The sequence below is a fragment of the Microplitis demolitor genome, chromosome 7, assembly GCF_026212275.2.
Source record: "Microplitis demolitor isolate Queensland-Clemson2020A chromosome 7, iyMicDemo2.1a, whole genome shotgun sequence".
Lineage (NCBI taxonomy): Eukaryota > Metazoa > Arthropoda > Insecta > Hymenoptera > Braconidae > Microplitis > Microplitis demolitor.
Window position 1 is genome coordinate 22,198,216 of NC_068551.1, and position 24,845 is coordinate 22,223,060.

Sequence of the window (24,845 nt, forward strand, 5' to 3'; positions counted from 1 at the left end):
TTTCAATTAAAAATTGACATTTATTTTTTAATCTTTATTATATAATATATATTTATTAATATTTATATAATGTATTTACTTAACGCTGTATAATAGAAGAGAATCTATAATTATTATTTTTTTTTGTTTTTTTTTTTAAATTTACTGTCGATGGTGAAAAGTGTGAGCCACTATAACTTAACCGAGGGAAATGCTTTTTTATTTCATCAATTCATTTCATCTATATGCATATTTATATTATCATTATTATATATTTATTTATATATATATATATATATTTTATTTTAATCAGCATAAAATAAATCTTATAAATAATCGCCACCGCCTGCATCCAAGGAAACAAATGAATTTAAATCTTAGTATGTAAATAATTAATATGCGTTGTGACATTGAAATAATAAAAATAAAACTAAAACTTGTCACTCATAAAATCAAATAAAGTATTTAGTATTTAATTATCAAACTCTTATTATCCAGAAAATAAATCAGTTGTGAAAACCGATCGAAATTTACACAAACACGCGCTCACGCATTAATTATAATTATTAATTAAATATTATAATTATTATTTTAAATTTATATTTTTATCAGTAGCCTTTAGATAATTTTAAATATACAAGTTGTGTCCATCGAGATTTTTTGTTACTTTTAATTATAAATTTCAATTATTTTCTTTCCATTCACATTTTTTTTTTTATCACTAAATTACTCATACTTTTTTTCTTTTTTTTTTTTTTTTTATACAAAAAAAAAAGATAGATTGTAAAAAATAATCTATCGACGTGTTAGACACGAGTAATTAATAATTAAACTCTTCTTTTATATACAAAATTCAGTTCCTAGCAATATAGAGTCAGTCTATCTCCATTATTATGAAGAACTACTGAAATTTATTCAAGCATAATTATTTTTATTATTATTATTATTATTATTAATTAAAATCTTATACTAAATATTATTATAATTGCAGACAAAACAATCCCAATAAATTAACGCTCGTATTAAAAATTGAAGTTTTGATTTTACCAAGCGATAAATTTATAGGAAAGTTTTTTTTCGCTCTCTGCAATCTTATAATTTATTTTTATTTAAACTTTGTTCCAATTTAAAAATCTTATACTTATTTATTACAGTTATCAAATACTCTCATTAACACTCTGTGGACACACTTGGTTTTATATAATCACACATTTAATTACGCGATACAAATATATATAAATATAAATATAAATAAAATTCCGAGCGTAATTATCAAAATTATTCATTTTATTTTAAAATATTCTCCAACCAGCATTTTTTTTTAAATAAAAAGAAAATTGTCGAAGTAAACAGTTTACGAAATAAAAAAAAAGGAGTAATTTCTAGATGAATTTTTAAAAATCATTAAATGTCCTAGGCACTTTAAACCCCACAGATTCTGGTGTACATTAATTGTAATAATAATAGTAATTAGCATAAGGCCATTTTACCCATAAATAATATTTATTTAAACTATTTTATCACTTTAGCGTAATGATTCGTTTGATAATAAGTTGAGCTGGTTATTATTTCGTGATGTGCTGACCCAAATAAAAAAAATTTCCCGTAAGTAATTGCTTACTTATGATACTGAAGTTAGCCAACGTTTAATAATTTTTGGAATTGATTCAAAACGATAAATTATAAAAAAAAAAAAATATTTTGAAAAATAGTTCTTATAGTTTTTTAAATTTCCTACACGTGCAATTTTTTCAAATAGTTTTTTTTTTAGTTTACCGCCTAAATAAAATAAAAAAATGATTAGACGTCGGCTACTTTCAGTCTCATGCATAATTGTGCAATGGAAGTTAATTACACGGCAAAAAAACCAAACAAACTTAAATAAAATATAAAATTAATTAAATTATCGCTGGAAGAATAAAAATTAATCATTTAGACCTTTTTTATTTTATTTATTATTATGCTTTTTTCCCACTCGCTTAAGTTATAATCGACGGACTAATCACGCTGTCATATTTAAGTTTTTAAAACTCTAGATCGTACGTTATCAATAAAAATAAAAATAATAATAATTAATTAATTAATTAATAATAATAATTTGTTTATTTGTGAAAATTAAAATTTCGATAGGTCGGCGCTACATAAAATACATAGAACTTTACAGATTATTTTACATAACCACCGACAAAAAATAATAATAATAATATTAATTCATTCATTAATTAATTTATTAATTAATAATAATAATAAAATAATTCTTACATACATTGATATTAATTCTGCATTCATTATAATTATTATATTTATTTTCTGGTGTTACGTGATTATATTAGTCATTGATTTGTGTTATTGTTTAATTGGTTTATTTTATTTACTTTTATTTTTTAGCTTAAAGTGCTTTGATCAATTGGGATTGTAATGTATGGAGTCGGTACAAAAATAACGCCACAACGTCTTGTTACCATTTTTTTTCACTTCTTTTTTCTTTCTAAATGTTAATCGTTACTATTTTAACTTCATTGTTATTTATTTTATTTTATTTCCTACATGATGTTTGTTAGTATTTATTTTATTTTATTATTTTTTTTTTTTTTTACTATTGCTCGTTTATAAAACGAGTACGATTTTATCGAAACGATAGCACCGTCATTGCATCTGTCACAAATTACCAGTGAGTACGAGCTCATTGCATGTTAATTAAATATCCACAAATAATCGACCCATTGTTAGATTCATTTAAATATAAATTCATTAAAAAAACAAAGATGAATATTTTAAAAATTATCCAATAATCCCCCGAATAAAAAAAAAAATTAATTAATTAATTAACGAAAGAAAAAATAAAAAAATGGCGCGAACATTAAAATAAACTAGTAACTGATTAATTGTCAAAGAAATAACGCTGGTTAACGATATGCATTGGAAAAGTTTTAACGGAGTAAAAAAAAAATTGTTAAATAAAATGGAGAAAAAATATTGAGGCTGAGACCAAGTAATGCAAGACGAACACGAAGGTGTACCTCATTATTTTATTAATAATAATTAATTACTCAAGTCACCTCACCATACGTCTATCGAATTAAAGTTTCATTAATTTAATCACATTTAATTGTTTACGCGATTACTCGTCATTGGAAGTATGACCGGAAATTAATCATTTTCAGTATGGGGGTCATATTTTTATTTATATTTGTTAATTAAATGGGCCTAGTGTGAGTGGATGATCCCACATTGTCGTACTTAGTGAAAGAACAGACTCACGAGTAATTGTCATCTTGCTTTAATTTTTTCAATGGAGAATTAGCTACTGAACGGGCATCACTACCTACTTGTCTCTTAATTTGTGGATTACTTTTAACCGCCGTCGCGGGATCTGTAATTAATAATAATTAGATTTTTAAATTAATTTCTCAGAGATAAATAAAATTTATATGAATTATTTATTTATTGTTAATATTTTTTAGTATTTACCTTGGAGCCACCTGACTTGAGTAGCTGGTCCGTATCCTTTGTCATTTCTCGCAGCTATTCTGAATATAATTGCGGGTTTGGTTGTGACGTCCATGTGAGCGGCGCTCAGGGAACTGTTGGGGACTGAACAGGAATTGGTGGGTCCGCAGTAGACGCGAATGAAGGCCAACTGGTTCGCCGTTGTCGATACGGTGGAAGCCTCGCCTGCATTGTTCGACACTGCGCTGGCACTTCTGACCGCCAGGTAGACCGAGTACTCGAGGATGGGCCCGAGGTTGCTGGGAGGGGGCTCCCAAGAGAGCTGAGCACCTTCCGCGGACTTTGAAATCTTTATCGCGCTTGGGGCGCCCGGGTAACCCGGCAGGCACGTTTTGAATGCAGATACCTGTAGTCAAATCGATTAGTTTATTTGTTTGGTAAAAAATATTGATAAAAAAATTTAGTTTAATATTTACCTCACTCCAGGGACTCCTCCCGCAGCTGTTGACCGCAGCGACGCGGAACTTATACGCAGTACCAGACTCCAAGTTTACTTTGATCCTGTCTTTGAAAATATCCGCGAGGGGTAACGACATGTCGAGTGGTTGATCACCAGGTAGATAATAATTTTGCACGACGAAGGTAGTGCCTTTTATTACACCAACATCGTACCAGTCCAAGTCCTTCTTTTCTTCTTCGGTAAGTTCTGCTTTTACTTTTACAGGTTGCTCTGCTGATCCTAGTGCTGCGGTTGCAAGAGTCGTCAGTGCTGTCGAGTCATCAGCTTCCCTTGAGTTGTTTTCTTTTTCAACTTTAGGTGCTTCCTTTTTAACAAACGCTTCCTGTTTTATTGCTGCTACAGGAATAGGATCAATTGGACTTGTGGCGTTTAGTTTGTGTGGTAATTCATTAGCTTCTGGCTCAGCTGCACGCCCGTTTGTTACGGCAGTAACTGGAGGCGGAGTTTGTTCTTTTGCGGGCTGTTCGATAGCTTCGGATTTTATTTGCCTCACTGGTGAAGGTGAAGGTATCGGTGATGCAGCTGCGACTACTGGTGATGGTACCGGAGCCACGGGGGAAGCAACTGGGGCTACTGGTGATGGTACTGGAGCTACGGGAGACGCGACTCGAGCTGCTGGTGATGGTGATGCAACTGCAGCTACTGGTGATGCAACTGGAGCTAACGGTGACGCAACTGCAGCAGCTGGTGACGCAACTGAAGCCAGTGGTGACGCTACTGGAGCTAACGGCGACGCTGCTGGAGCAGACGGTGATGCTACTGGAGCCAAAGGTGACGCTGCTGGAGCAGGCGGTGACGCTACTGAAGCCAACGGTGATGCTACCGGAGCTAATGGTGGCACTGCCGGAGCTGGTGGTGATGGAACTGGAGCTGGTGATGACGAAACTGGAGCTGGTGGTGATGGAGCAGCAGCAATTGGTGAAGCGACTGATGCTACTGGTGATGGGACAGCAGTTACTGGAGCTGGGGTTGCTTCAGGCTCGACTTTAATGGTGGGTTCATCAATGTCCATTGGAACTTCTGGTTCAGACTTAACAGACATCAATGAACTCTCAGTGTCCATAGCTTTGTTCATTTCTTGCTGTATCGCGGCATTGAGATTCTCGAATTCGTTATCACCATCAGAGTCATTGCCTTTTTCTTTTTCATCAGTTCCTGAGACGGCTGTGGCTGCTGCTACTGCTGTGGCAAGAGTATCAGATTTACTATCCGACTCTTGTGGAGTCTCTGGGTCATCAAGATTGTGCTTGTCTTCAGCCTCAGCTTCAAGTTTATCATCAGCAGATTCATTTTTTACAGCTCCCTCTATCGACTCAGCTGGTTGAGTGGATTCGGACAGCTCAGACTTAAGTGATGACTCGGAAGGCGCATTGCTGACAATCTGCATGTCACTTTCAGAAGGTAAGTCAGGTTCACTTGCTTCCATTGGTGTCTCACTGGCAGAAGCAGCATCTGTTTCTTCTTGTTCAGTGTCAGGATTTTTTTCCGACGCACTTGTCTCTTCTTTCGCTTCAGCTGCTTCTTCAACTTGGGGCGCATCTTCAGTGATAGCTGAATCAACATCTTGTTCCATTTCTTGACTTTCTTGAGCTTCAGGTCGCGGCGAGGGAGCAGCATCTGCAGACTGCACAACTGCCGGTTCCTCATCAGCTTCCGGAGTGTCTTCGTCATCTGATGAAAAAATATCACCAGGTCCATCTACCTGAGGAATTACAAAGTTCCCATCACCGTCAACTTGCATCGCCTCGCCAGCAGTCAGCTGTGAGACCAAAGCAGCAGTCGTTGTTGCTTCGTTGCCATTGCAACTGTCCTCGGCCTTCTCATCAGCTCCCGCGTCATCGTTCACCATAAAATTAAGCCCTGATGACTCTTGAACCGGATCAATCAGTCCAGCTTCAGCAGCAAGAGCAGCCAGAGCCGCATCAGTCGTCGCCGGGCCATCAGAAGTCGATGCCAGTGACGCTGACGGCTGCTTTTGCGGTACAAAAAGCATTTTACTCGTATCAAATGCATCACCAGCAGCCATAGTACTGACAATTGAACTACTAGTTGGCACCAGCGTGACTGTTTTACCACCAATGCCACCAGACATCTGTAATGTCACTGGTTTACCTGTACCATCTTGGGCTTTCTGGAACTGCGAGCTCGTGACGATCTGAGTCTTGGCCGGATTGAATATCGCTTGCTGACCACCTTTGGTTATTGTCACGGTCTTTGGAACACCCCCATGTCCTGGTACTGTTATCGTGATGGGTTTTCCACCAGTACCTCCAACCATAGCACCTGAAGAGACAACAATCATCTTCACTCCCTGCTGATTAGTAACATGATTAGCCGCCGAGAGCGGCAAGACATTCATTGGTGTAGATATCGTTCCACCTTGACCAGCTTGTGACGTCGTGACAGCTTGAACGGTCCTCAACCCGGATCCCGTTGTAACGACAATTATTTGATTTGTTCTACCAACGATACCTCCATTGCCACCGGGTTTAGTGATCATGATCGTCTGTTTGCCAGCTATACCCTGACCCTTGCTCATTGTCACTAAATTAGATCCTTTCATAGACGTGAGGATCTTGGACCCAGCAACAGTATTGGGATTAACGAGTCGCAAGATAGTAGGACCTTGATTGATGGTTTTGCCACCGATGGTCTGGACAGTTTTACCAGGAATTAAATTAACTTTGGGTCCAGTTGTCATTACACCTCCAGCAGTTTTCAATAAATGGACAATCTGCGGTTGTCCGGCGATATTTTGACCAGATTTCTGGAGAATTATTTGCTTGCTGTGTTGCGGAGAGGCCGCACGGAGGACAGTGGACCCCGGAGCGGCAAAACGTATCTGCTGACCTGGTTGCATGGCCTTCATTCTTACCGTGTTTGTAGGATTTGGCGAAACTATATTACTTGTTACATTGTTCATGTTAATTTTGGGTGTCGCTGCTGCGGCCGCGGCCAGTGCAGCGATACCAGACATAGCCGCGGGCGATTGTCCAGCTGTTGTGGTGACAATTGAAACTGGTGTCTGATCAACAGTTTGCAAAACCGGAGCAGCCACTGAAGTGACCAAAGGCGATCGAATTCTGATGACGTTGCCCGTAGCAACTCGCGGACTCAGTGGAGTTGTCGTTTTGACAATTGGTGTTGTGATGGGTCGAGGTGCTGCGCTTTGAATTGGAGCCTGAACACGGATTTGACTCTGAACGACTGCAGGACGAGGAGTTGGCACTGCCGCGACCACTGGAGTCACACTGGTGACCACTGGCGATGGAATAACCGGAGTGGGAACTGGTGTCACTACCGGTGGTGGCTGAGAAACAGGTGCCGCGACTGGCACAGGAGCCGGAGTCGGTGCTGGTGGTAAAATTGGAGTTGAAACAGGCGCGGGAGTATGCACAGCAACGGGAGCTGGTACTGCAGTAGATGCAGGTGTTGCAGGAGGCGCGGAAGTAGTGGCAGCCGTTGGAGCTGGAGTTATTGCTGCCGGCGTTGATGCTGCTGGGAATGATCCAGTAGCTGGTGGCATATCATACTTCTGTATTTGTAGTATATAATATTGAGCTGACGGCGTCGGGGTCCAGTTTACTTCCAGAGAATTCGTTGACGCACGCACCAACTGGACTCGCGATGGTGCCGGAGGTTTACTGACTTCCAAGAACCACAAGTCTTTGCAGCATACCTGATCATGATTTTAAAAAAAAACATATAGGATTAGTTTTTTTTTTATTAAAGCCAATTCCATAAAAACGTAAAGTCGCTTTCATTTAATGAAAGACTAACCCTAACCTGGTTGTTCCATGCTTTGCGGTAGCCATCACGGCCCGACCAGACGTAAAGTCTGCTGTGGATTCCAACTGCACAGTGTCCAGCTCGAGCTCGCGGAACGTTTTCTTCCGACGAGTCAACGGTTAATTGCTCCCAAGTCAGCGTTTCTATAAATAATATATAATTAAAATACAATACTGATATTCGTATAAATTAAAATAAAGTATAAATGTAAATGAACCTAGATTTAAGCAGGCCAGAGTACTCGTGCACTTCCACTCTTTCTCGTGCGTCGCAACTTTAACATCGTCGACAACGAGCGGCACCCAACCGCCAAACACGTACATCTTGTGGTTGATAAGAGTGGCAGTGTGGAGTGATCGCGGTAACGGAGTGGGCCCATGTACGATGGGCTTGTTCCAGGTCATCGAGTCGACATCCAGGAACCAGAGGTCACCCAGACGACATCCGCTCATTCCTCCGTAAATTACCAGGCACGATTTGCCTGTGGTGCGATCAGTGTAAGCCACTCCGGTGTGCGACTCTCTCGGTGGGGGAGAAGGCCCATATGTCTTGGGGACTTCCCACGCAGTCTGTCCATTCGGTAGCAGCTCCAAAGTATACAAGTCATTTAAGTACCTCGGTATATTATTTTTGGGGTCATCGCTGTCGTTAGCGAGACCTCCGAACAGGAAAACTTTGTTCCCGATCAACGTAAAACTGTGTCCGAGTCTTGGACAAGGTGGCGAGTCATCTTTCGGGGACTTTGGTTTCAGTCTCTTCCACTCCCACCGACTTGCTTGCAGCTCGTACAATTCATTCGAGTACTTTCCGTACTCTACCATACCTCCGAAGACGAGGATCCGCGTGCCATCCACGACGAATCCGTAGGCAGCACATCCCGGTGGGATGTCTCCTTTTGTTGATGGTACAAACCATTGATTTGTTGCTGAAACAAAAAATAAAATAAAGTAAAATAAATATTTCAAAATTACAATCAAAGTGCGCGCCTACAGTACGCGCATGCGGGTGCATCAACCTGAACTTAGCCGTATTTCGTCGCGGACATCAAGGTAACACAACGACAGACCAACTGGGGAGAGAGGCAGGACGTAAGCCAGCACTGATTCATGGGAAATATCTCTGAGTGGGGGAAGTGGACAGCAATGGCCGCTCCCGCGCGCGTATACACGGGAAAAATGTCAGATTACCCAACCTTTGGAGGACATTTATCTCGTCCAGACCAGCAAGAACTCCAGGAAATGATTTGAAACCCCCATAATTATGATTCCCACTGGCCATCAGCGGGTCTAGCAGCCCCTCGACAACCAAACATTCCCTGTTTACCAGCAACTCCGGCCGGTGATCATGATGTTGCAGCGTGCGGCCATATTGGATCGCGGAAACGGCGCGCACGGTTGATAGACGCAGCAACACTCAGGCTGTAGTGCCGTCCAAACTATTATGAGTAAAATAAAACCTAATAAATAGTCACCTGTATTGTAAACATGAAGTTCATCGACGATACCCTCATTCCCTCCGCCAAATACCACCATGAGGTCTTTGATAGCAACCGCACGGTGTCCATGACGAGGTCTTGGTTGAGGTCCGCTTGGATTTGAGATCCGTTTCCACTTTAACATGGGTGCCGCCATGATGACCGTCGATCACATCATTTTTTCATAACACCGTATTACCCTACGAGCATACGGCCCGAGTTATTATTTACACACTATTTATTTATATTTGTCTGACCCGAGTTATTTTAAATCACCCAGTCACTTATTTTATATTTATCTATTATTTTTTAACCAACAAAAACTCCTATTGCAACTAAAACTCACAGTTAAAAATTTCAACGACTGCACACCATCTAGAGTCTGATGTTATACTGCCCTGGCCTCGGGTTATCCCAACTAACCTTCCCGGCGTTTTCAGCCACCCGACGTTATATTACACTGCTACTGCCTCCAACAATTACTGACCACCATTACACGTCCATTTGCTGATCAACAAAATCTATCGACTGCCTCCACGTTGTTTGGATACCAAAAGTAACACCTGGAGTTTATTTATTTTATTTTAATTCAGAGCGTGATAAATACGCGCGCGGGTTTTACCGTGAACGCAACCCTCGCGGGGGCCCTCTTGTCCGTCGCCTATTTAAATGTATGTATACATATATATATTCAATATCTATATTATATGTATACGTATACATATATATACATATATGATATCTTTTCTCGACTTTCCGCTACGCGGGTGTAGTGTGCCGAGAAAGAAGACAGACCTTGTAACAAAACTACACACAACACGACACAGACGACTAAACACCACGACGATGATGTGCAACACGTATACGTACACCACTGCAAGTTACTTTCAGTGCGTAATGTTTACTGCACTGCTAAGACAGTTGCTGACACTGTCTTCTGTGTCGGCTTTCACTCTTTTTTTTATTCAATTGTTTTTAAATTCATTTTTTTATTTTACCTTTTTAAAATAATTCAAATTCCCGCGGCAAATAAAAAATAATTCAAATTTATTATTTTAACAATAATAATGATAATAATTTTTTTTTCGGCAAATTAAAATGTTTAGGTTAAAGTGACGGAGTTGTAATGAAAACTCGACACAAAACACACACATACAATCGGCTGAATTTTTCGCGCGCACTGTTATGATGATATTTTGTAAATTTATTTAAATGGACTGGAAGTCTGGCGGGCTATTGTTACTTGGAGCTGATGAGAATTGATGGGTTATTTAAAACACGGGTATTGTTTATTAATTACTTAATTGCATATATTTTAGGACAATGCCTACACTAAACCCATCCACCATTGCACGCGTCTGTAACAACCAACGTTCGCCAACTGTCAGATGGAAAAATTTTTAAATTTTCTAGGGAATTTGTTACTGCAACTAAATAATATTTCTTTTTATTTTTTAAATTATTTCAAGTTTTTTTAAATAATTTTTATTTATAATTTATAATTAGAAATTTTTACAAACGATAACATGTACAACGCAATTGAAGGCTGCTGATAAAATCGACATAGAAACTGGACCAGTTAATCTTCCCGTTGATGGAAACTCCAATTTTTTTTTTTTTTAATTAATTATTTATTTTTTAATGAAATATTTAAATTAAATAACTTATTTATTTATTTTAATTTAATAAGTTTAAAAATTTGAGTATTTGAAATTTCGAATCGGGCGCGAAAATTCAAACTCCGTTACTGCGTTTTTAAAATATTACCGGAAGTAGTAAAAATAATTTTGTTACTTATGAATTAAATATGTGAGTAATATTATTAGATAAAAAATACAAGTCTGATAGCAAGATGATTTTATTGTTGGCTATTTAAATAAATAAATAAATAAATAAATAGAGTATAGTTATGGCATGACTAATAGTAGATATTTATAAATAAAAATAACTTATGACTGTAATACATATCAGGAAAGTTCGATTTTGGCAATCGATTCGCGAGCATAAATCGGAGGTCAATCAAGATCATCGAGGAACCCGGAAGTTTTGTTTTTCGCGGAAAGTTTGACCATCCAGGAATTGTCAAATGAAACTTTTCTCAGAAAACTGTTTTCTTTAGCTTTTTCAACACGGAGAGCCTTTTTGACTTCATTGGCAAGCTGGCCTTGATCGTCCATCAATTTGTCGAGTTTTGAAATATACTGCTCTTCAAGAGAGCGAATTTTTTTCTTGTAATACTGAACAGGGTGCATCGTATTCCGGTCACGGGAATCGTCTGGATCCTCCCAAATTCCTTCAAACTGGAGATGGACCGGAAATTCAGATGACTGTTCAGCGTACTTCGGTAATTTTCCAATTATCTGATCGTACATTAAATAATACGGGTACTGAATTCGCGCTTTTCTTCGAACACGTTTCTGTAAAAATGATAAAGTCTTACGCAGATATTTTATTTCACACAGCGCACTAAATTCATCAGCAGATAATTTTTCTTCGTTTGAATTTAATTCAATAGTTGCCATCTTCTATCTAAATTATTAAAAATTTCAAATTAATTTCAGCCGCAAATTATTTTTTTAAATTTCATCGAAAAAAAAAAAAAAAAAAGAAGAAATAAACTTACGATAATTGTTGAGAAGAAAAGTTAAAAAATAATTCGGTTCGATTGCTCGTACACAAAATAGATACGAAACTAAAGACAATATGTAATTAAAAATATAAATAAATATCATTTTCGTTTGTGCAAATTGAATTCCGGGTGGGGATAAAAGCACGCGGTTTTTGTGGGTGACGTAACCAGAGAGGGAAATTTAAATTCAATTGTATATATAAACTTTTTTAAAAGTAATTACATAAATTAAAATTTATAATTGCAGTTGATAAATTTATTATACACAATAATTAATTAAATTTTTTTCATACATTGATAATTTTTTTTCTCTAATTTATAAACTAGACAGCTAGAAAAAAAAATCTTGCATTGGATGGAAATAAATAATATTGACAAAATTTTCTGTAGTCACCGCCAACGCTGGATAATTTCTGTTATCAATTGTATCAACTGCGAAAATTTTTGAATTTCCAGAGCTCATTTCTTTTGATTGCATTGTGTAGAAATCTTGCACATCCTTGCAGCTAAAAAAACTATTAGCTGTATTTACCCGCGTAACCGCTTGTCCAGACACTAAAAAATATTTTATTATTTAAATCTGAAATTCAACCCAACAATTCAAAATAACTGGATAAAATGATATACAGACCTTTGAGGATATTCAAAATTAAAAGGTCTCCATGTAAAGTCACATATGTTATTTTTCCTCCCAAGCAGTCCAACATATCAAATTCCCGCCAATTATTATATTCTTGATGGATAGCAAAGTAGTTATCTGCAAATATTCAAATATTTTAAAAAAACTGTTCATTAAAAAAAATAATTAGAAATATTCACCATAAGTTGCAATAATACTCCTAGAATTTTCTAAAGATAGCAAATAAAATTTTTTATTTTCTGCTTTTGTCGCTCTTGCAGGTAATTTTATTGAATATGAACTTGTGGTGACAGTATTACTGTTATTTGGTTGTGGCATCAAAATATCAGCAATATTAATAAGTTCAGCTTGTGGCCAAATGACTTTTATCTGCAGCAAAAAAATGGCAATAAAAAATTCTGATAATAAAAATAATTAAATTTATTATTTTACATTTTTTTCTACTGATAGTAAATCAACAGGATAATCTTCATCCTTTTCTTGATCCAAATCAGCTTCGTGTAGCCTTTTGATGAATATTCCAAATTTAAATGTATATGATAAAACAGTACCGTGAAATTCAGAATAGAAACTTCCATCTGTGCCGGCACTGAAACCATCAAAGACATTTTATAAAATGTATGTTAAATATATGACTCACTGATAGTGAGTTAAATAATTCTAGAAGATAAAAATTATGAATATTAAAACTACCATATATTTTCAGCTGAGTATTCCTGGCGGTCGATAAATTCTTTCCCAGTCACCAAATCCCAAAATTTCAAATTATTATTTTTCGACAGAGTAACAATTATTTTTTTTTTATCTGAAACCAGTTAAATTACTCATTAACTAATCAATGCTAAAAATAATCGTAATTTATGTAATTAAAATGAATACTTTACTCGTGTACCAGTAAATTAATTTAACAATTGATTGATCTTCACTACCAGGTCTTCCGAATAAAAACTCGTATCGATTGCCATCATAGTCATGATAATTATCTCGTTCTTTATAAACATTTACTTTAGATCCTTTTGTTCCAATGGCTAAATATTTATCTAAATATAAAAAATCAAAAAATTAATATGAGAAATTGTTAATTAAAAAAGATGAATAATTACCGGAAGTAGCAATGCAAGACACATGTCCATCTAGTAAATCCTGTACTATCTTTTGCTCATGATCAACAGCCAGAGAAGCACAAGCTTCCCATTTATTGCGAATCAAATGAATATTTTTCCAAAAATCTTCGTCATCCAGTTGATAATAATTATCAGCGCGTACTGAAGGCAACCGTTTTTTAATGAACAAACAGAGAACTGATCGAGGAATGTCTGCCTGAGCAGCATCTCTCCATAAATTTTTTTTCTTACTCAGCAATTTAGTTATCAAATTATAGAAACGTTTGTGAACAATTTTCAAAAAAATAAGTTTTCGAACGGAGAGTCGCTTGAAAATTTTCAAAAATAAATGATCGGGAAATCGACCCATATTTTATATATTTAATAAAAAAAACTTATGAATATTTTTTTTTTAATTGAACGATTCAGAGACATTAGATAGAGTACTGATTAATTATAAGGCGCGATATTTTTATTTGATGCATTGAAGAATACTCGTAATTATTCGAGAAATAATTAGTCAATTTATAAGTTGTTACTGTACAAAATATATGACGCGATTTATGAACAAATATTTTTATCTATAATGATTAAATTTTAATTTATTATATTCTATATTAAAATTAGATATTAGATTTAAACTTAAAATATTTTATTGAGGATAGAGGGAATGCAAAATAAGTAATTTTTTTTTTAAGATAAAAAACTTTGATATTTATTTATGAAGTAAAAATGAATACAAATTTAGAACCTTAGAGTTAAATTAAAAATACATGTATTTTTTAAAAATATTAATGTTTTATTTAAATTATAAATTTTTGAAAAAAACATTTTTGCATAATTCACAATATAGAAAATATCAAATCAATCTAATGAATATGATTTTATATAAAATATAAAAATTAATGAAATAATGTGTATGAATAAATGAATTTTTGTTCCAATGTATTTTGCAAATACAAGTGACTTTTAAATAAAAAATATTTCATCAGAATTAGCGAAAATGAAAAATAAATAATTAAATTTTTTTTATGATAAAAATCTTTGATATACATTTAAATTTTTGAAAAATTAATTCGGATTTTTAAATTTTGTTGGACAAAAATCCAATAATTTATATATTTATCATTGTTACAAATAATCTATTTTTTATAAACCCAAATGTTTTATTCTGAATATAAACTTTTTAAAAAATTTTTTATAATTCATTTAAATGAATTTATGATAAAATGATAAATGATAAATATAAACGTAATTCTATAAAAAAAACTGAATTAATAAAATTATGAATAAAGTAAGAGACACAGTAAATATGGATATACAAATATATCAGTAACTGGGTATTAATGCCCTGATCGGTTACCGGGTCTCTTACTTTATATCTTCCCGCGTACACGTGTACTCAAATAGTGCATAGATTAAAAGCTCAGTGGCCTCTATTTTATTCTGTTACGCAGGAAGATAAATAAATGATAATTAAAAAAATTAATCCAAAGAATCAAGAAATCCTTTTTTACAGTATCTAGCAAAATGTTGTACAGTAGACAGATCGTCAATAGAATTATTGAGCAGAAATGAGTAATTATTTTCAGCGTCAGTCAGCAATATCTTTTGCACTTGAATAAATAATTTCAACTTTGTCAGGAATATCTCGTCAATACGGTTTCTCTCGGCCAACAAACTCTCCATCTTCTTCTTAAAGTACTCCCTCGTTTCACTTTGTTCAGTCTCCATCATCTCGTCTTCTTCCAAAATCCCCAGGAACAGCGAATTTACCGGAAATTCCGGTGACATTGCACCGTACGCAGGGATCATCGAAATTACGCTATCAAATTCTTCTGAGTAAGAATATTTATCCCTCGCGGAATCGCGAATTAATTTCTGCAAGTGTTTCACAGCCCCGCGAAGATAATTCAAATCACTGTCACTTTTATCGTTATTACCACTTCGCATTAAATCTTCAACGTTAACTTTGGCGGAATTATTATATTGAGCTTTTAGATTATTTATTTCCATAGACACAACGTTAATTGATCGTTTAATTTCACCCATTGTTTTTTCAATTATCTTCAACAGTTTTTTCTTCAGCTGCTTTGATGAATATGCGAAACGGTGGGCCTTGTATTTGGCCATGTCTTCAGTTAGCTTGGAGATTATACCGGGGAAATCCTCTGGTTTCTTCATTTTGAATATTAAATTTACACTTTCACAGCTGGCACTTTAACTTGACTGAAGAATATTCAGAAATGAAATTATTCAAATTACTTTGAAGATCTGACCGACCCAAAACTTTGACTACAAATGATTTAAACTTGACCCCTGCAGGTAGAAAATTGCAAAGGTGGGAGATCTTCGGCTAAGAGGTGGGGTAAACAAGCAAACAATTGGTGCCAACAAATTATGCAAGCAATTAAGTATTTATTATATATTTCTTAATCACAATTTGGAAAATTCAATAAGTAGATTTAGACTCAGTGTCATTACTTAGTAGCATTTTTTTACTTGTAATTATGACTAATCGTTCGAAGATGAAAGAAGAAAGAGATTAAATAAATTTTATAAATAAAATTTAAGTGAGAGTAAGAGCTGCAAGTTAGAAAATTCATTACATTTAATTTTGAACAAGTTGAGGCAAGTAGTCATTAGAGTACTACTGGGAAAGGACACTGCTAAATATAAATGGGGAAAAGTACCTGGGGTAATGCGGGAGCATTCAATAATTGTATGCTATAGTACTTAGACCCGAGACGCCTTCAAGACGAACAACGTCATACATTTATTATCTGCAGTACCAGATCTTAAAATTCTGGGAAAATGTTAAGTAGAAGTTTTACTATCAAGTAAAGTAGCTACGTATTAAATTTTATGAATTTTAACAAACGTTAAAATATTATAATGAATTTTAAAATAAATATGTAAGAAAAAATTAGTAATGAGAAAATAAATTAAATTTTTGGGGAAATTGTAAAAATTCAGTAATGGGAGAGTCAAGTCGAGAAGATAAATAATTTTTATATGAATTTGAATATATAGATATATATAGCATTACAGGAACCATAATGACGTACCCTGAAGAAAAGTACCCCTGCAGAGGTGCAAGGACGTATCAATTTTTTGCTCCTGGTACAAAATTTTAAATTAATAATAATTTTATTTTTACACTTTTGGATTTGTCTATAATATATTTATTTATATAATTATATAATTGATAATGACAAAATTATTAATTACAAATACGCTTATAAAATAATTCAAGTAGTTTATACTGAGATTAAATGCTAATTAAAATACATTCGATTTATGAAAAACGAAAAATAATATTTGTTTCAATTAATAAAAGATAAATTCTTTTTTATATTTATCGGAATTGCAGAGAACTTATTCTCAATCCTATGCACTCTTTTCCGACCTGAGCGACGTCGCAGACTTTGCAAAGAGAGTCTTTGAACTGCGGGTGGTAGCTGGCACCGCAGAGAGGACACTTGACCTCGGGCTTTCCTCGGTAAATTGGCGTGTATGTCGAAGCACAGAGTGAGAAGGGGTTGTGCTCATCGTAGAGCAACTGTTGTTCGTCAACTGGGTTCTTGTCACAAGCCTGAAATTTAAAAAATTAATTATTAGGTCAATGGATAAATAAATAAAATACATTTCAGTGAACAGTAGAAACAAACCTGAAGAATCTTTCTGACTTGCTGAGCAACTTCAGCTCTAGGTCCCAGCTCCAGCAGGCGTCTAGCGAACGACGCAGTAGTTTTGTAGTTCTTCAATTTGAAGAATAAGTTAACAGCAGTTCTAAGTGTCAGGATCTGATGAACTGGCTGTAGATTGCAGTGCGTAAAGTACGCGGCCATTTCGCAAACTCTTTTTTGTTCAGCGAGCGTTGCTTTTGGAGCATTCTTACGTTCGCTCTCCATTTTCAGACCCAGAATGTATTCGCGGCAGATCTGAATGAGCTGCTGAGCCTCGGCGATGTCTTGTCTGGTGTCAACGACCAGCAGTGGAACGCTCAGAAGAATAGCTTGCAATTTTTCAATGGCTTCTGTAAATTTACCGCCGGTTGTCAGCTGGTAGCAGACTTGCAGACGCTGGACTAACTCCGTCAGCTGGAGTCCTACTGCTGGTAGACCAGTTTTTAGCGTCGCGGTCTTCCAGTTACGCAGCGGGTAAGCATTTAGAGAAGGAATATTGGGCAGACAGGAGTAACTGGTGCGTGATCTTGCGAAAGTGTTGAGGAAATGCGCTTGGTAGGCCTGGAATTCGGTGACTCCAACTTGGTCATGCAGGAGGCGGCAAGCTGTCTCGAAGGAGCCGGCGAGGATGTGGTCGACTGCGAGCTGAGAATTGTTGACCCAGTGGTGAGACGGCGGAACTCCTTTGGTCGGAGCTGCAAAGTATCCGTCTTCAGCCGTGGCGACGTTGGTCTCCAACTCTGGAGGCAAGTCGACATCCTCAACTTCCCATCCAGCGCCACCTTCTTCACCATCTTCACCGGCTTCGCCACCCTCAACTCCTTCTTCGTCATCGATGCCCAATTCTTCGTCATTGCCCCAGCCTTCGGCGACTCCAGCGTCGTCTTCGGTCTCGACAGCAGCTAGAGCTGCAGCGACCTGGCTCTTACCTCGTGACATCATCGCACCTTCAAAGAAGCCCTTGGAGACAGTCAACAGCGGCCAATTGTTCTCCACCTGCTGAGCTGGTATCAGAGGTCGTAAATAAATCGCACCGCGTTCCAATTCCTGGAACTCGTCACCAATCAAAGCAACTTGTTCCTCATCCTCTTCGTTGGCAATACCGTGAATTTTTTTGGTCACCGCGGCCAGTGAAGTTTGTCCAGCTTCTTTGAGAATTTTTGCCCGTTCATAAATATCTCCAAGCAAAAGACTTCCTTGGTACTGTCCCGATACGTCTTTGCGTATCTCCGCGATCTTTGTCATCTTCTTTAATTTGTCCAGGTTACCGGTGAGTAAGTAGAGGAATGACAGCTTCTCAAAATTCTTTGTCCGCTGGTAGCACATCTCCACTACTTGGTGATTACCTTGCAGCAGAGCAGCTTGGGCTAGACTCTCCCAGCAAGCTTTTTGGTCAAGAGTTCTAGCTGCTTCGAGAGCAACCTCAATGTTTCCGCACTCCAGCGCAAGTCCAAAGCGAGTCTTCTCGTCTTTGACAAAATGCAGAGCTACCTCCGGGTATCCTTTCTGTTGGAGATACGCTATGATAGACTGACCTACCAAATTGGCAGTTCTCACCATGTGCAAAACTTCTTCATACTTTCTATTGATCAACGCAAGTTTAAATTTATACTCAGTCGGGTCGATTCTTAAAACCCTAGGCCTGCATTCGCGGTCCAGACAATAGACTTGGTTGCCCTTGACACGCGTTACGTAAATAGGAAGGTCCAGAGTACGAATAATTCCATGGTCACCAGAATTGATGGCATACTTGATATGATTGCTAGTCGTGTAAATAAAAACGCCCGAGTCATCCCAAGCTCCGGACTTTACTCTCGTGTTCTCGGATATTGAGCACAGAGACTCCAATTTACGGTTGCAAATATTTACCGTGTGTTTTGATAGCAACGCCACGTGTGACATGTCATTAGACCAGACCACGTAACGACATTTTGAAATTCTTACTTCAGCGAGCTGACGTTTCTGCTGAACATCAAAAAGTATCAGCTGGTCCGAGTCGCGAAGCAGAAGCATGCCGGTTCCTGCGTAAAATATTTCATCACAGTTCGGGATCTGGACTTTTTTCGTTACTTCGTTCTTCAGATTTTTTATCACCAGCTGAAATAAATAACAAGAGTTAAAAATGAATCGTTTATTGAATTATTATTAAATTGAATTAAATAATTACCGAGTATCCGCGATCTAGAACAGCGAAGCGGTTTCTCGCGACCCAGATAGCAGTGACACCAGAAGCTCTCTTGGTTTCAGGATCAGTATTCGAGTCTCCGTCCTTGGGGATCATGTACAAGTCGTAGGTGCTGTTTTCAATGTTAGTAGCGCACCTGGTGCAAATAAGAACCGCGTTCTCAGCTTGATTGTATGACATACTGAAGGCTGGAGTTTTTCCTCCTCCACGGAGCTGCATCACCGCGGTGTCTTTTGATGTAGTAAAGTCCAATTTACGAAGATATCTTTCCTTGACGTAGTACAGAAGGTTGCCATGTACTGCGTAAGCCGGACGCTCGCGCTCGAGTTTGAAAATAATCATCCCCGAGTCATGTCCAGCTGCGAAGAGGTTCAAAGTTGGATGAGCGGCGAGCACCCAGAATCTTTCGTGCTCTCTGCGGAATGTCTGGAGACAGCCGCGCTTGGCCATGTCCCAGACTCTGATGCTCTTGTCCTCAGAGTTGGAAAGTATCAAATCCTGACGTGGGTGGAAAAGTACACAGGACACGTTGTTGTAGTGCCCGCGACAAGTATCAACTTCCCAGGCCTTCATGTCAGTCATTCTCCACATCTTGATCTGCCGATCGTCGGCACCGGAGACAATCAGTGGCAGAGTTGGATTGAAGCTGGCCCAGTTCACTCCACGGTCATGACCTTCCAGGACGTGCTTAACAACAGCATCTGCTTGTCCAAATAAATCCGTGGTTCCAGGATTCTTCAGGTGCTCCTCCAGCCCACCAGGCCCTGGCGCAACGTTTTTCTTCCTCAATCCCGAGATGTCCCAAACACGAACCGTCTGATCCAGTGACGCAGAGACAATCATATCCTCCGAAGGATGAAACTGTGCGCACATGACGTAGTGATTGTGACCAGTAAGTACGCAAATACACGCGCGACTCTGCCAGTTCCAGATCCTTATCGTCTGGTCATCAGAGGCACTCAAGATCCATGGATACTCATGATGAAATACTGTCGTACGAATGTAGTCCAAGTGACCAAGCAGCGTAAATATACAGCGACGTTGCTTGTAATTCCATACCTTGATTTTGTAGTCATCGCCACCGGAAACAAACAGCGGCTGCTGATTGTGGAAGCAGATTCCTCTAACTGGTCCATCATGCTCGTCGAATTTCTCCAGCAGCGTGCACATCCGGTAATCCCACAGCTGGATAACTCCATTGTGTAAACTGTTGTGAAAAATAAAATATTAAATATATATTTTATTTATAAAAATGAATAATTGATTGAGTTGCTGCTGACTATTGTTATGATTTATTGATTAACTTTTCTAAATAACCATTGTAAGAGTTTATATTTTAATTTTAATGACCAACAAATAGATTTATGATGTTTTATTGCCTTTGAATTCGCGATAGCTAATCTGGGCAATAATAATTACTGTTCGTTTAAAGAAAATTTTATTTTTACGCAGTAAGTTTTGTTGATTCATAGCTAACACAGAAAATTATTCATCAATTATTAAATATGTGGACTATTTATTTTGTTTTTATTTCTGTAAGTCATTTATTTATTTTTTTAAAATTTATTTGGCTTTTATTAGACAAGAATGTGATTTTGGTTGCAGATGCTGGGGGCCAGGGAAAGTCTGGCGGGCAATTTAAAGAAGCGACAGGTATTATACCCAGCACCAAATTTATTTGGATACCAGTACCCGTTCCCGCAGATACCGTTCCAGCCGTCTTATTATCAGCCAAATGAATTCGCGTATCGTATACAATTTTGGCTCACGCCTCAAGCAGCTCCCGAGAGCGCGACGACACCTTCTGCTGATTCTGGGGATAATCTTATCACGGTTGTCAATCAAACTGGTGGTGCGGCTCGTAAAAGTAATGATCCAGTTGTAAGTGGTGACAAAAATGAGGTGAAAAATGATAAATTAGATTCTGGAAGAAAGTCTGGTGAGAAATTAGCTGCCAATGGGACAGTTGCAATTGAAAATAAAATTGACGGGCAGGGTAATGACACTTTGAAGCAGACTGGAGCTACAATAGAAGTCAAAATATCTGCTGATAATTCAACGGAGATAAAAAATAGAATTGATGCTAAAAATTCAACAACTTCTTGAATTTAAAAATACTAGTATTTTATTAATTGTAAATGTATTCAAAAATTTAAATAATTATTTGAATTCAAATTCAACAAGTGATGGAATGTAACAGATTTGGAGTTGATTTTTAAATAAAAAGATTTAAATAAATTATGATAAATTTTTTTATCGTAGAAAATTAATTATAATTTAAAAAACTAGTAGATTAGTTAGTAATTAGTTATTTTAAATAAATAAATTAATTAATATAAAGTTTTTGAAGGTTACCTTGCTAGGATCCATGGTCTTTTCGGATGAAAAGACAACCCTTTGACACGAGCTGACTTCGTTTCGAATTTAGTCAGCATTTTGAATTAATTAGTATTTTATTTAATTACTATCTGTATGCTGAATTTAATTATTTTTACAACATACAGTAGATTAAATTATTCCTGCAAGTATTTTGTTAACTCGGCATACGACACGTCACTTGATTTTGATTACATCCGCAATTTGACGTATCGCGCATTGCGCGCCCTCCCGGTGAATTTAAACGTCACTTTGTTGTGAATGGATTTTAAGTTTTATTTTCATTGAAGTCGATTCTGTATTTTAATTTTAAAAGTTAAATGAGTCGAGTTTACAATCAGAAATTGTAATTGTAAAACTTTCTCACTGATTTACTAAAAAATAAAATTTTTTTCCAGAAATTAAAGTGATAAAAGATACGACTTCCTCCATCTGTCAGAAAATATTCAAATCTCTGAGAATTACCATTAGATAAATTTATTTAATTAAAATTAAATATTTATTTTAAAAATATAAAAAATAAATTCAAATATTTTTTTCATAGATTTAAAATTTAAATAAATTTTCTTGACGTTTCCATAATCACTTTCTACAATTAATTTTTTAACTAGTAATTAATAATAATTAATGGTAATTAAAAGTAATCAATGCATGAACATGAAATATGAAGAGGTTTATTTATAATTTTTGATTTATATTTTTATTTGTCAGCTAAAAATTTATAAAATTCTACGCGGTAGCAAATGATTGGCTATAAAACTGACGCATGCTCTGTTGCCATTGGATCTAGTCTGTCAGGTGGCCTTTGTTGCTGTCAACAGTCAACATTTTTAACAACTCCAACCTATTTAACAATTGGCTATTTTTACCCATAATTTAAATAACAATTTTATTTATTAACATTGAGTCCGTTCAAAAAATTAAATTTGTGAAAAAGTTCAAATAAATTTTCACTCAATATTATTAAAAAAAAAAAAAGTTAAAAAAGAGCTGTGTGAATTAATATGAGATATATAAAGATTATTTTATTAGCACCAACAATCCTGACAATTTGCTCAATTACATTTAGCGCAGCTTCATTACCGCCACCGACTGATGTAAAGGCTGAAAAACTCCGTTCCGAAAAATTGCCCGACTGTGCTGCCTGCCGAGTACTTATTGAAAGTTTCCAAAAGGTAATTTTAATTATTAAGAGTGATTAAATTAAATTATTTATTAAGTAGCTGATGATTTGATTTTATTTGATAACAGGGTGTTGAAAAAACAAAACGTGGGAAATTTGAAGGCGGTGACACGGCATGGGAGGAAGATAACCAGAAATCCTACGCCCGGAGTGAAGTAAGACTCACAGAAATCCAAGAAAATCTTTGCAAGGATGTAGTCCGAGGTGAGATCCAGTGCCACGACCTGGCCGAAGAACTGGAAGCTACGATAGAGGAGTGGTGGTTCAAGTTCCAGGACCAACATCCAGACTTGTTCAGCTACATTTGCGTTGATTTCACAGCACGATGCTGCCCGAAAGACCACTGGGGCAAAGAGTGTACTGCGTGTCCCGGTTATCCTGATAACGTTTGCAATAATAACGGAAAATGTCGCGGTGCCGGTACGCGAAAAGGCAACGGGACGTGTCTCTGCGACAAAGGATACACTGGAGATCAATGTGGAGAGTGTGATAAAAAGTATTACCAGTCGTACAAAGATGAAATAAAATTATTATGCTCGAGTTGTCACGATGCCTGCGCTGATGGATGCACAGGTGCTGGAGCTGCTGATTGTGTTGGAGATTGCAAGAAAGGATGGGTGATTAATCAAGACAAAGGATGTGCTGACGTAAACGAATGCGTCAAAAGCGAGAAATACTGTCCTGGTAACCAGTTCTGCGTCAACAAAGACGGCGGATACTCATGTCTAAGTGAGTAAAAATTTTTTTATAATTATTCCTTATAATCATTGAGTATTCTGATGATTAATTGATTATTTGGTTTCAGAATGCGACCGGGCTTGCAATGGATGCACAGCAGATGGCCCGGACATGTGTACCAAATGTGCGGATGACTACGAGAAAAAAGACAATATTTGTATAAGTAAGAAAGACGAATTGTAATTGTAAATAAATGTTGATAATTAAAGAGATAAGAGTATGAGATGTATTCTTTTTAATGCAGATACGGATATTCTTGGTCGTAAACGCCGCGAGAATTGGGCGCGATATGCAACTTACTTTGGATTGTGTCTCGCAACTTTTATTATTCTGCGGGGTAATGTCTATGCAGCTAGTGTTATCGGTTTAATGGTCGCACTCTACATATCTGTGTCTGAATACCTGATTGCTACCACTAATGTCCAACATACCACGCCAAATCTTGACTTTTTACCACCAGCACATTAGATTTTATTTTTTAATACGTTTTAGTCACAAAATACTCCTAAGTCATTTATTATTTTGTTATTAATTTTAATTTTGTACAGTAGAATTGTCTAGATCTCATAGATCTCTAAGTTTTTACATTTTTTGTAAATATTTTAATATACAACTGACTATTTATTCATTTATTGAATGAAATTGGGTTGCAGATTGAATTTAAATACTTCCAATTTTAATGTAATTCATAAATTTAAGTAATTGATTTTTCTAATTACTATTGATTTAATTGAACAAGAGATTATCAAAAATTAAAATCCGTGTCCGAAATTATCAACTGATTTAATAAAATTTTAATATAAAATGTATATTCATTAGAGTTATTGATTATTATAAGTAATTATTAATTATTATATAAGTTGAGAATCTAAAAAAAACTGGGGGTTCAGTTTGCAAGATTTAAAACGAATAATAAAATTTCTGAAAAGACGGCGACTGTTATCTGCGAAATCCGAAAGTATGGAGGTTTTTGTTGAAATTTTTTTACTTTACTTTGTTGTGGAGCGCAAGAGGAAAATAAAAGACGTTAATCCCCATGGTGTTGCGATACTGGGTATCAGCGTTCCGGTCGACAATACCGTGCGTAAAA

The 24,845-nt window shown here is 36.3% G+C and overlaps 5 protein-coding genes across 5 annotated transcripts; 2 read left to right on the forward strand and 3 right to left on the reverse strand.

Moving 5' to 3' along the window:
• Window positions 1-10,578, reverse strand: LOC103569438 (host cell factor). The gene is made up of 7 exons (XM_008546735.2): window positions 9,559-10,578; window positions 9,210-9,412; window positions 7,956-8,663; window positions 7,736-7,881; window positions 3,906-7,628; window positions 3,451-3,835; window positions 1-3,352 (listed from the first exon to the last, which is right to left on the reverse strand). Exons 2-7 carry the CDS (start codon window positions 9,367-9,369, stop codon window positions 3,237-3,239), a joined length of 5,238 nt encoding a protein of 1,745 aa, XP_008544957.1. The 5' UTR covers window positions 9,370-9,412; window positions 9,559-10,578; the 3' UTR covers window positions 1-3,236.
• A 462-nt stretch (window positions 10,579-11,040) lies between these two features.
• LOC103569436 (uncharacterized) lies at window positions 11,041-14,051 on the reverse strand. The gene is made up of 8 exons (XM_008546732.3): window positions 13,585-14,051; window positions 13,366-13,521; window positions 13,175-13,286; window positions 12,914-13,070; window positions 12,661-12,850; window positions 12,473-12,598; window positions 11,836-12,396; window positions 11,041-11,741 (listed from the first exon to the last, which is right to left on the reverse strand). Exons 1-7 carry the CDS (start codon window positions 13,952-13,954, stop codon window positions 12,173-12,175), a joined length of 1,335 nt encoding a protein of 444 aa, XP_008544954.1. The 5' UTR covers window positions 13,955-14,051; the 3' UTR covers window positions 11,041-11,741; window positions 11,836-12,172.
• A 2,702-nt stretch (window positions 14,052-16,753) lies between these two features.
• On the reverse strand, window positions 16,754-22,145 carry LOC103569433 (coatomer subunit alpha). Its single transcript, XM_008546730.3, has 4 exons — window positions 21,814-22,145; window positions 19,441-20,665; window positions 17,256-19,370; window positions 16,754-17,179 (listed from the first exon to the last, which is right to left on the reverse strand). Exons 1-4 carry the CDS (start codon window positions 21,891-21,893, stop codon window positions 16,943-16,945), a joined length of 3,657 nt encoding a protein of 1,218 aa, XP_008544952.1. The 5' UTR covers window positions 21,894-22,145; the 3' UTR covers window positions 16,754-16,942.
• LOC103569432 (uncharacterized) lies at window positions 20,884-21,773 on the forward strand. The gene is made up of 2 exons (XM_008546729.3): window positions 20,884-20,993; window positions 21,064-21,773. Exons 1-2 carry the CDS (start codon window positions 20,964-20,966, stop codon window positions 21,562-21,564), a joined length of 531 nt encoding a protein of 176 aa, XP_008544951.2. The 5' UTR covers window positions 20,884-20,963; the 3' UTR covers window positions 21,565-21,773.
• A 462-nt stretch (window positions 22,146-22,607) lies between the features above and the next one.
• Window positions 22,608-24,507, forward strand: LOC103569431 (cysteine-rich with EGF-like domain protein 2). The gene is made up of 4 exons (XM_008546728.2): window positions 22,608-23,009; window positions 23,086-23,746; window positions 23,823-23,918; window positions 24,000-24,507. Exons 1-4 carry the CDS (start codon window positions 22,839-22,841, stop codon window positions 24,221-24,223), a joined length of 1,152 nt encoding a protein of 383 aa, XP_008544950.1. The 5' UTR covers window positions 22,608-22,838; the 3' UTR covers window positions 24,224-24,507.
• The last annotated feature ends 338 nt before the right edge of the window (window positions 24,508-24,845 follow it).